At 41.5% G+C, this 11,309-nt stretch overlaps 2 protein-coding genes across 3 annotated transcripts; both read right to left on the bottom strand.

The window, feature by feature from the left end:
• Positions 1 to 1,674: 1,674 nt before the first annotated feature.
• Positions 1,675 to 5,935, bottom strand: prrg3 (proline rich and Gla domain 3). Of its 2 annotated transcripts, none has more exons than XM_027019543.3 (4): positions 5,864 to 5,935; positions 4,831 to 4,871; positions 3,961 to 4,121; positions 1,675 to 3,724 (listed from the first exon to the last, which is right to left on the bottom strand). In XM_027019543.3, exons 2-4 carry the CDS (start codon positions 4,838 to 4,840, stop codon positions 3,179 to 3,181), a joined length of 717 nt encoding a protein of 238 aa, XP_026875344.1. In that variant the 5' UTR covers positions 4,841 to 4,871; positions 5,864 to 5,935; the 3' UTR covers positions 1,675 to 3,178. The 2 variants fall into 2 exon arrangements, with proteins under 2 accessions (XP_026875344.1, XP_026875337.1); XM_027019536.3 differs by having other exon boundaries at positions 4,831 to 4,876; positions 5,864 to 5,929.
• A 1,101-nt stretch (positions 5,936 to 7,036) lies between these two features.
• Positions 7,037 to 9,511, bottom strand: ripply1 (ripply transcriptional repressor 1). Its single transcript, XM_027018231.3, has 4 exons — positions 9,212 to 9,511; positions 8,850 to 8,928; positions 7,838 to 7,911; positions 7,037 to 7,642 (listed from the first exon to the last, which is right to left on the bottom strand). The coding sequence occupies exons 1-4, from the start codon at positions 9,313 to 9,315 to the stop codon at positions 7,432 to 7,434; spliced, it is 468 nt and encodes a 155-aa protein (XP_026874032.1). The 5' UTR covers positions 9,316 to 9,511; the 3' UTR covers positions 7,037 to 7,431.
• Positions 9,512 to 11,309: the final 1,798 nt, after the last annotated feature.

The following is an 11,309-nucleotide window of genomic DNA, read 5'->3' as shown; positions in this document are numbered from 1 at the left end:
ACTGATCAGAAAAACAAAAGCTGTAGCCTACATAAGTTCAGCAATTTCATAGATGACACATGTTTAAGTTGTGGGGGGAAAACTAGCTTTGGTGAAACATTCTATGTAGATAGGTGGGAATACACACACACACACACACACACACACATTCACATATTTGTCTCATTCTCCACAAAAAAAACAACAAACACACATGATGTGAGGTTATAGCTTATGTGTTGCACTTTAGTCACAACCCATAACCCCTTTGATGCATCACCGTTCCTTCAACGCTGAATGAAACAGGTGACATTAACTTAATTTCCAATGGTAAGCTTCAGCTCATTTACTCTTTATTCTTCTGAGAACAAAGGTGCAACCCCTGATCTTAGATCAGCAGTTTCAGCCATCAAACAACATGGTCTCAAGGACTTGGTGCCTGTGCTTGATCCTTCAATGTAAAATGGTTTGTTCAGAGCATTCTTTTCATTCTGTTCACCTGGGTCAGTTCAGAGGCTCAGGTGACATGACTGAAGGGTGAGTCAAAACCGCATCACCGTTGGCTCTAAAACAGCTGTGCCAGCCCTATCTTCATGCTCAAAGAGAGGTCAAAACTTCACAGCCTGAACACGCAAAGGCACAAGTCACATACCAACTAATAAATATATCTGGCATACTTTTCTCATTCTGGTTATCTGAAGGTCATATCGCAACGTATATTTAAAAAATAATTGCGGATCATTTCATGCTGTGCTCCAGTGGTATGTCCCAGTCTTTGGACAAGTGTCTTAACACGTTTGCTTGAAGGGGTGTTAACCATCAGGATTTGATTCCCAGATCACACGAACTGCATTAAGCGTTACTGTAATATTTCACACAATGACTTCTCATGTTCTGTAGATTTGTCTATTTAATTCAGTCTGCTAACGAGAAAGTGCCAAAAATCAGCATGGACACAGGTTTCAACGGTTGTTTGTCGTCCCGGTTTTGGAGGGCTTCGCGTTTGTACCTGATCAATAGCTAGCTATCGGTATTTAGTTGTATGCAAAACGGTAACTGAGTTTTAGTTCTCGAATCAAGTACGATAAATATCTCGGTGGAACAGATCGTCTCGTACCTCACCTACCGGCTAACCGCATAAAGTCTGCGCTATAAATGCTAGTCAGTTGGGATGTTTACAATGGTATGAAAATGCCAAGAAAAACGAATTCGCTTCTCACTGGTAATCATCCGTAATTCAATTTCTGTAAACTAAGCCAGACTTAAATAGAAGTAGGTGCCAAGTTTGGTGAGTAAACCATTCATTATATGATAGCTTTCAAAATCAAACAGGAACTCTCTGATAGCTAACTAGACAGATTAGTTTTAATTTTGTGTTAGAATTGTATGCGTCCATATCCTCCTTTTAGGGGTTATTTTCAAAGTGGAAAGTTCATTTAAATGTGAATAAGTCCAGATATGTAGCGGACTATTTGATATTTAGTAGTTAAATAAAACAAAACCTCAAAACCTGAGGAGAGTACACGTGAAGGGAAAAGTCCAATGGAGAATGCACTGCAAATGTTACTGCAACGTGTTGCAAGGCCAAACGCAACATCCAGCTTGAAACGAAATTTGTTGGACTGCAACGCAATAAGTGTGCAGTCGGTGTGATCCACGTATTCACCTACATAAGCACCATTTGAGTCACTGGGATAGACTGGCATCTGCTATACGTTTATTCACATGATTATATATTGTGCAGAATAATTTTCGCGCTATGTTATAAATGTAGTGCTCGGCTTCTACTCTGCAACACTGAGGAACACCATGTGTAATGACCTAATGTGATGTTCTTCTGTATCACTCAAAAACACAGCTTTCAATGCATAACCCCTTGACCCATTCCCCCATTGGTTGGCAGTGGGAAATTATTTACATATTTACTGCAAAGGCGGCAGTTCATTGGCTTAAACCTGAGCTGAAAAAACACTGTTCAAGCGCATGTTATGGACAGGCAATTTGGCTGATTCGTTAAGACTATAAGCCAAGGGTCATAGACAGTGTGTGAGGAACATAATGTGAGGACAAGCAGCATTTGTACTACATTATAGCACCTGGTGAGGTTGAAAGCCACATAATGCTTTATACAAATTCACACAGTTTGTTTTATGCCATTATAAAAAAGAGTAACAAAAGCTGTAAACAGTCAGAGAGCTGTAAATGGAGAAGGGGTGGGGGGAGTGGGGTCTATTAAGGGTCTGGAATGTTATATTATCCAGTAATTGTGCTCTCAGTGGGTTTTTGTGTATGGCGCAGACAAGCAGTTGCGTCTTGGAAAGTGTTGTATGAGCACAGTATTGGGAGTAAAATCTCATACATTTGGTGAGATCACTCAAAGCAAGAAACTGCTAAATAGACAGACAGACTGATTAACTATTCTATTGATTGTGACATGTGTTTAAGGCCTGTAACCAACTGTGTATTCAGGCAGAGTGAGCAATGGTGAGCTTAATAAAAATGTGCAGCAAAACCACATGCCTTACAAACCAAGAATATTTTCCACATGGTAGCACATTTTTCAAGTGCCATTGCTGGCACACAGTGCTCTCAAACAGCCCCTTTAGACATGTCAGAGATCTTCTGTTCCTCGTTTTATAAAACAGTTCAGATGACCCGTCTCCAGGTCATTTCTTTGTCTGAGTGCTTTTTGAAGATCTCCTTAGAAGTTTTACAGTTTTAATCCTGCATATAGTAAACTGGAGGGTGAGCACATTTGTCTCACTTCTTTTCACAGCTGTATCTTTCTCCTAGAAAAAAGAAAGGAAAAAAAGACTGGATTTGTAAGAAGCTTTGGGTATATAGTGGGGGTTGAAGGGATAGGAAGTGAGGGGTTAGAGTGTAGCAAGTTGATGCCAGGGTTCCGGAAGAGGGAAAAAGCAGTGAGTAGTCCCAGCCACAAAGCAAGTCTGACCTTCAAAAGATTTGAATTCAGGGGCACCACGTAACGACAACAACCACATCTCTTAGTGCAGCTCACACACTCCCACCAAGACCTTCGGCATCAGCCTGGGGCAACTCAAGAAGTCAAAAATGCAAGTAGCACACTCTGGCCTGACAGACCCAAACTGTGATGAGCACTTGGGAATTAGGGCATCTTCAGTTGCTTCCCATGCCTGGCAGCAAGCGACCCAGTTTCACATCTCTTGCATGCGCGGTTTCACTTTTCTTTAACGATCTCCTCGTACTTGGGTGGTGGATCGCTATAAGGGGCAGTGGTCTCGTCGCTACTGCTCTCCAAGTGGCCTGTCACTTCCTCGTAGGAGGGAGGAGGTGTGGCCCCTGACAAACGTGACGCCACGGACATGGAGGAGTCCTGGACATAAAGGCTGCGGCTGTTTGGAGCTTGCCCGCCATTCTGTGAGGAGTCTGGGGCCACACCACTACCTCTTTCCCCGCCGCCGACTACCACGCTGGGCCGCTCACTGGTGTGGGAAATCTCTGCGTGGGAGGGGCTATCACGGTGCACTAGGATTCTGGGAAGGCTGCGGGTGTTGCGGTTGGCCAGGTAGCGGTTCTGGGTGTACGCTGGGCGGCGGCGTGTGGCTTTCTGGAGCTGGCAGCGCCAAATGAGGAAGAGCGCGATGATGATGAGGAGGGCCACGCCCAGAAGAGGCACCACCATGTACACAGTGTCTGCGCGCTCTGAGCGAGATTCGTTATTGCTGTTCACTGCGTAGATACTACGTGTCTTCCAGAACTCCATCTAAAGGGAATATTGTATTTTTATGTGATTATATAGCTAATGATAATAAGGATAGAACATCAATCACTGGCAAATGCTTTACTGTTATTTGTCCAAAATATTTGACCCTGGCATATTAAACTTGCTTGCAAATTGATTTTGTCATAATTTAACTACAGAACTGCACTTAACATAGTCCATATTTTATGAGAGACTTCATTAGTTGGGAAAGATCGGAATCAAGCACCAGGACTTACTGTTTTTTCCTTGTTCTCGAACACTTCATTAGCCTCCTCGAAGCTGCAGCTCTCCTCCACACACTCCCTTTCAATGTTGCCCTGCCGAAACTCCTCGAGAAACCCATTAGCCCGTGGAAAGCGTTTGAGAAGAGAGTGTGCATCCTTCCCATTTACAAATTCTATGGTGGAGAGAGCAAGAGAGCAAGAGAAAGGTAGATAGACAGGTAAAGAACTGAGTTGAGGGCAGAGGTGATGTCAGAACCAGGGACAAGCAGACAGAATTGTTGAAATGTGGCAAAGCCCTGGAGACAGTGTGGTGTCATTGCCTTTGGGTGGTCAACCTTTTGTTGTTGTTGTTAGATTGGGTTTTGTTGGGGGGGGGGGGTACTTATTTGTGTACTCATTGGTGATGAAAACACTGGCCTTTCCATCCCCTTTCCTAGCCTGAGTGCATGTCATTCCCTTCTTCATGAATATCCATGTCCCATATAAATATGTATGTGAACTATTTAAACACTGAAGTAAGTGTAGCACAGCTAAAGGAAGGTCAAAGTGGCCCTGCCACCCATGACACACCATCCATCAGTTACAGGTTCATGAGATTAAACACATTCACCAATATATACTATACTGTTTTCTTTAATGCCAACTCTTTCCAGAAACCCTTAACCTACTTTTAAAGTCTTTAGCATTTCAGTACTGAAACCTGTCCAAAAATGTGCCTTGTCATCAAACCACATCGAAAGGGTTTTTTTAATGGCTAAAGTTGACTGTGTGTGTGTCCACTTGTGCATGCTCAAATGTAATGCCTGTGTATATGTGATATGTGTGATGTAGGTTGCATTCAGCCATGCAAGGTGGCATGTTGATGACATGCTAAGCACTCACCCGCTGCCATGCTCCCACTGGAGAACCTAGCCTAGGATATTCTGTACTGGGGAGAAAAAGATCTGTTTAAATAGTTACATGTATCATGCCTTATTGTGGTTTTCTACCTGTACTAATGTTCTGTTCAACCAGATTAAAATACAAACACAGGATTTCTTCTCCAAATTATATAGGTTTCATCTGAGTAAACATGCTCTTGAACATACTCGGATTCTTTCTTTCACACACAAATATAGAAAGAAATTGTGCAGTTGCCCTATGATGTATAATTTATTAAAGTGGCGTGACAGCACAAGAGAATGTCTTAGAAGCATTTATTACATACTGAAGTTTTTTATTTATCGATTTATCTCTTAACGGATACCACCTTTTATAGACGTATAACCGCTTGCACGTAAATATGCCGGAGGAGGGCGAGGGAGGATGTTTCCATAGAAACGGACCGGGGCAGACGTGTCGAAAGAGATGTGCTATCTAAATTTATATCACTCGAACCTACTAGAGAATACAGTATCACTATTACTGCCAGGATACGAGTTCATTGGCCAGTTTACCGCTTGCAATTCCAGCTTTATGATAGAGACGGACAATAGAAGATCAGCAACTTGTATCAAATTGGTTACAGTTGGCTAGGACTAAGGATCGAAACGTGCGAGGTTATTTGCCGCTCAACAATGTTTCCATAATTAATTTTGGTACCTATTGATTAAATTTTGTCGTAAAAGTGTAACAAAGGCAATAAGCACGTTGAAATAGAGGCGCAATTCGACACGTCTCACACATCTTAAATACCATCTTGCTACCATAGGCAAATAAAATATTCATTAACGCACGCAGTCAGCCTAAGAAGTAGACTCAGAAAACTCCTTTGGGCTGAGCGTTATATGCTGGTATCATATTTCGTACAAAATTATTGAGTTTCATTTCTTTGCTCCGCTTATTTCAGTCATCAACAGAAAACAAACAGAAGACTACACGTGTAGCTGGCATCTATAACTTACGTGGATACACATAGGAAAAATAAACCCCCTACCTTCCGCGCCGTTACGATTGCGGATCCATTCCATTCCTGTTTCTACCAAGGGAGCACCCACATGAGTCACACAGAACGTCTGACAGAGATCTAGATCGACCAATAAAAACTATGAGTTCCCTCTCCTTGCCCAATCAAATCTCTTGATTATTTTGGACGCTTAAAGTCATGCCTCTGGAATGGAAAAAATAAATAAATAAATAAATAAATAGATAAATAAATAAATATATATATATATATATATACACACACACACACACACACATCCTGGGTACTGCAGTCTACAAATAGATAAGAATATGGCACTTTCGCGTAATTTCAGAAAACAGCTAAAGAATTTTTACATGCCATCTGCGCTACATTTTCCTAGCAGTAATGTAGCGGACACCACAATCTTGGATTTTTATTACACGGAGTGTAAGATAACGGGGGTCTCATCCCATGCCACACCTTGTGTCAAAAGACTACATTTCCCTGAATCCAGTCCTCTTCACCGTTTCATCGCCTCAACTGATTTATTAGGTCACCGATGAACCTTATTTGTACGTCACATATAGTGGGAATAGTTTTCCTGTGGTAGTGCTATCTTATTTCATTGGATGACTATGAAAAGAGATGCTGGAAATTTTGTAGAGAGTAAAACTATGAAAAGCTCGATATTATGTAGCATGTAACAAAACCAAAACTTGAACACATGCTCAATAAAAATGCACAATAAATAAATAAAGGTCCTGGGTGTTACTGGACAAATTCTGTGTTCCATCGTTACTACACTGAATTGGCAGCACACGTACATTTGCAATAAAAACATTGAACATTTTCTCAGCAAAAATCTGGGTGAATGCATGAAAGATTCCGTTCCTTTGCACCCATTTTTGTCATGTGCAGATGCAGTATAACTAAGAACAGCAGGACTATCCTGTGACCTGACATCAGAGGAAAGAGCCAAATCTTTTAACCTCTGACATCCTCCACTCTCCTCTATTAGACCTGTTACGCCTAAAAACCAGACAGACGTGGAACAGGCCTTCCCAGGGAAAGCAGATAGGGTCAGCTAACATCAAAGAAACAATCATGATACCAGAGATAAAAAAGGAGAGGCACTTCTGATCAAACCCAAACTAGCAATGAAAAGAGAAAAATAAAAATAAAGAGTCAGAGTCTCTCTTTTTTGTACACATATAGTTTATTCTGTGTCAAATGCAAAAAGTAAAAAAATAGGACATAAATATATATGGATATATACAACATAAATTAGGGACATGGGGGAAAAAAGGACCCTGAGATTGGAAACAACACATTCATCCCAATGTGGGACTGTGTGATTGGCATTATTCAATTCCCAGAGGAAATTACAATGAGGAGGATAGTTAGAAGGACTTTTTTTTTTAATAGCATTGCATGAATTGAATTCCTGCTACAAGAAAAAAGAAAGATGCCCAAACCATGCAGCCTGTGGATGGCATGCCCTATCAAGAGGTTTCATCTGTGAAGAGATGGAGCAGACCTGCCAGAATGAGTGATAGGTCTTGGGTCTGCTGGAGGCTGTTATCATTAAGTCTGTGAATTCAGTTGGAGGTGGTGACATGGCCAAGGGGTTTGAGGCACTCTTTGTCATCTGCGTCCTCTTCTTCAGCCCAGTCATCCTGCTCCTCATCCTCATCCTCGCTGTCAGACTCATCATAGAAGCTGATGGTTGCCTGCACTGGGAAGTTCCTCAACAGTGCTTCGCCATCACTGTACAGGTAGTCATATGACTTGGACTTTGGCCAAAAAAGTCTGTGGCAACAACAGAGGGAATATTTAAAATAACATTAATTTGGGATGACAATAGACTTTACCTTCTCTGTTTGGCTATTAGCATAATTTAATATTCTCAAACTGTTACTTATTTCCTTTGACTGACTGTAGATTAAAGTTTTAGGCCCCTCCAAACACTGCAAACTTGTGTGTGCTAACTAAATGAGCACTGACCTGACAGGGTGCTGGAAAGACTGAGTTTTGCCATCTGCTGTTGTGTTACTTGGCACTGTAGCTCTGGAGTAAGGCTGTAAAGAGAGAGGAAAGAGGTGTAAGGGCTACATTCACAAAACACAAAACAAGTGAAAACATCCAACACAGCTTCCTTCCCAGCATTTATGGGGTGATATCAGCACCAGCTAAGAGGCTGTGCAACACCTCAGGCTTGGCTGTGACTTGGTGGGTGTCAGGCAAAGGGTGGGAATCCGGCCCAAATGCTCTCCCCAGAGCCCGAGGTGTCTACTTCAGTCTTGGCAGGCACACACTAGCTCTCTGGAAGCTATTCTCTCTACACCTCTGCACTGGGTGCCAACTCAGTCTTCCCGCTCAGCTTCAGACAGTGGTGCCATATGGCAGAGTGTCTCAGTGTTAAAGTTACTCTTTACCTCTGTCTGTCTGTCTGTCTGTCTGTCTGTCTGTCTGTCTCTCTCTCTCTCTCTCTCTCTCTCTCTCTCTCTCTCTCTCTCTTTCTCTCTCTCTCTCTCTCTCTCTCTCTCTTTCTCTCTCTCTCTCGCTCTCTCACTGAGTGGCACGGTGTCAACAAACAGCTTGACAGTCACACCTTCTCCTCCAGCATCCTGTTGCTAATGTGCACCACCTGCCTATCTCCTCAAAGCTCCTTGCAGGCTCCATGGGCTCACATTGCTTTTTTATAAACATTGCAGGTAAATGCACTGCTCATGTATTGGACATTTTTTTCCAGATAGAATTTCTTTTTAAAAATCTTCTAGGTTTTCAAATAGCTCAGCAGCCAACATGAACCATTCTTTCGTGGGGGCTACTAAATGTTTGAACATGAAGTCAAGGCTCACAATGCTTAATAAAGGTCATTTATTATTATAAAAAAAAAAAAAAGACAATCAAACTTCTTCTATAAATGTACTTACTATTAAAAATAACAGCAATGCATGCTGTTAAGACATGCAGTTATGATACTCATAACTACGACAATCATAGAAAAACTTACACAAGAGAGCTTGCGTCTTCGGCACCCAGTTTGCGCATCCTGACTGGACACGAGCCAGGGTCTCCACAGGACAGCGCGGCTGAAAACAAGGCACGAGCCAGGGTTGGTGTCAGACAAAAGCAGCTTTGGAATGTGGAATTTTAGATTTAACCTTGGGACAACGTACTTGGTTTATTAGCTGATATAATGACACAAAATTCAAATTCCCGTATTTAAATAAAAGCAGCATTTTGCTCGCTAAATCACGGGTACTGCATATCATTGTAGTGTCCACATACAGCACACGATTTGAAACTTAATGGAAGATCTCACTGGTTATTTCTTTGTCTGAAAAGCTTATTGATGTTTAGATTAAAGCTCACCTGCCGACGTGTGATTGTTGCATTCGAGAGTCTGTCGCAGCCGAGATAAAAGCCGGTGCCTTGCCGAAAGGCGTCTGGGTGGCGATGAGACAAGCAAAATTCATATTTCTTTCCTCTGGTAGTCCAAAATAGGAAACGAATGGATCCTCTAACGGATGGTCCGCTTAAGGTGGCTATTCACCTTTATAGTTCAGGCACGAAGAATCGTCGACTGCAAGTGAGTGAACGGAATGAATGGCGAGGAGTTGAATCCCGGGGTTTATAAAGAGCCAGAGCCGCAGGGGCGGGGTGGGACTGAATTATGGCGACAGAAGTTGGAGGAGTGAGCCCATCTGCCAAATGACTGAGGTGCTAAGGGCATTTTGGTGTGAAGGCTTCCCCAGTTGTACAAACAATGCGCCACAGCATGAGGGTGAGAAATCTGGTACCGTGAGGTTATTGCAATAACACAAAGGGGCAAACTTGGACACCATCTGCGAGAAGCACGACGGGGGTCTTGGATGCAGGAGAGGGGCCATATATAGTTAATTAACAGGTTTCCAACCCATAACTATGACTCATAATGATCAGATATACATTACCTAGAGAATAAAGAAATTGGAGGTAAACAAATAGTGATATTTACACATGACGTAAACATATTTATAGCTATAGGGATACATAGAATGGGTTTACGTTTGAGGAAATTCAGCAAATAATTCTAGATTAACTTAAAGTATCTGTATTCTTACACATCAAATATAAGTATAAAATGCACCAAAAACGCAATGGTGCATAAAATAATGCCGTATCGTCTATATCGTCTTTATGTGTACAAGCCTCTACTATATTGTTGCTCTTACAACTGATCTATGATCTGCTCTCTTACTTTTACACGTTGACAACCATTTTAAAGCATGTCTTTAAAACTGACCTTGGAACAGTCATTGCTCCTTCAGCTCGTGATCCGTATGCATGTTTTTGTTGAAGCACGCGTTCGCACTTCATCCCGTTAAGCCAGGTGCAAAATATCTCACTACACGAATTTAATGAACCTCTAATGGAGGCTTGATAGACTTTGTGGCTCCGTTTGGAAGAGCAAATTTGCGTGTCAGCACCACATTGGCCTCCTATAGGGCCAGCAAACAGACAAGCAGGCAAAAGGCGCAAACGGACTCGGTAAGAGCATGCTATCAATGGGCAAAACAGTCAGGATTCAAATATTAACGGAGGATAAACCAACATAAAAAAATAAGTTAATATAGTCTTCGGGTAATTATTTTTCCCATTTTAAAGAACACATATTTCGCTTTATGGTAATGTTCTATAACAATAAGTATCATAGAATAAGCTGAGCTTCGCCGGTGCTTGAAGTTTTTCTCGTAGATATGTAAAGCCTATATTATAGCTCTTAAGTACAAATTTGCCACTAGTGTGGATATATTTTATACCATGTAAAGCCGAAGGAAGAAATTAGCGTTTAGAAATGCATCGAGAACTCGTAGACTGGGTTCAATAATTTAACTTTAGATTTTATATGGGCCCTTCACGGTACACTGAACGGTACACTGTTGACGCATTATCTTGACCAAATGTCTAATCTCGAAATAACAAATCTAACGAAAACAACAGAAAGGAACGTTGTTTATTCTGTTCATTTGCGTCTGTGCCTTTGGGGGTAGACACAAGTTAACAAACGTATGTTTTCACGTTTGTTGAGCTTTGGAAACCCCCTGCCACTAGCCTCTCCTAAACCTTTTCTCCCCCGGAGTTTGGAATTTCAGTAATCACCAGCCTACTGGTCTTTCAGCTAATGATTTTTTAAAGTCAACACGAATCCTTAATTTAAAGCAACACTTCATACTATACGATAATTAGATAGGCATATTAATGAAATGCTGAAAGTTCTTTCTTTCTTTCTTTCTTTCTTTCTTTCTTTCTTTCTTTCTTTCTTTCTTTCTTTCTTTCTTTCTTTCTTTCTTTCTTTCTTTCTTTCTTTCTTTCTTTCTTTCTTTCTTTCTTTCTTTCTTTCTTTCTTTCTTTCTTTCTTCACAGAACATGTTCTTGTCTAGATTAACCAAAATGAACATTCTGCCACATAAGCAAGAATCATCACACC

Source organism: Electrophorus electricus, chromosome 8 (assembly GCF_041902795.1).
Source record: "Electrophorus electricus isolate QZ-2024a chromosome 8, ASM4190279v1, whole genome shotgun sequence".
NCBI lineage: Eukaryota > Metazoa > Chordata > Actinopteri > Gymnotiformes > Gymnotidae > Electrophorus > Electrophorus electricus.
This window is presented reverse-complemented; position numbering and strand designations above follow the sequence as displayed.

Coding starts and splice junctions, on each gene's coding strand:
- prrg3 (XM_027019543.3), bottom strand. Junction 3,725..3,960: donor TCGAGAACAAGGAAAAAACA/GTAAGTCCTGGT, acceptor TATTCCCTTTAG/ATGGAGTTCTGGAAGACACG.
- ripply1 (XM_027018231.3), bottom strand. CDS start 9,315: ATGAATTTTGCTTGTCTCATCGCCACCCAGACGCCTTTCGGCAAGGCA. Junction 8,929..9,211: donor CAACAATCACACGTCGGCAG/GTGAGCTTTAAT, acceptor CCTTGTTTTCAG/CCGCGCTGTCCTGTGGAGAC. Junction 7,912..8,849: donor GAAGACGCAAGCTCTCTTGT/GTAAGTTTTTCT, acceptor CTCTCTTTACAG/CCTTACTCCAGAGCTACAGT.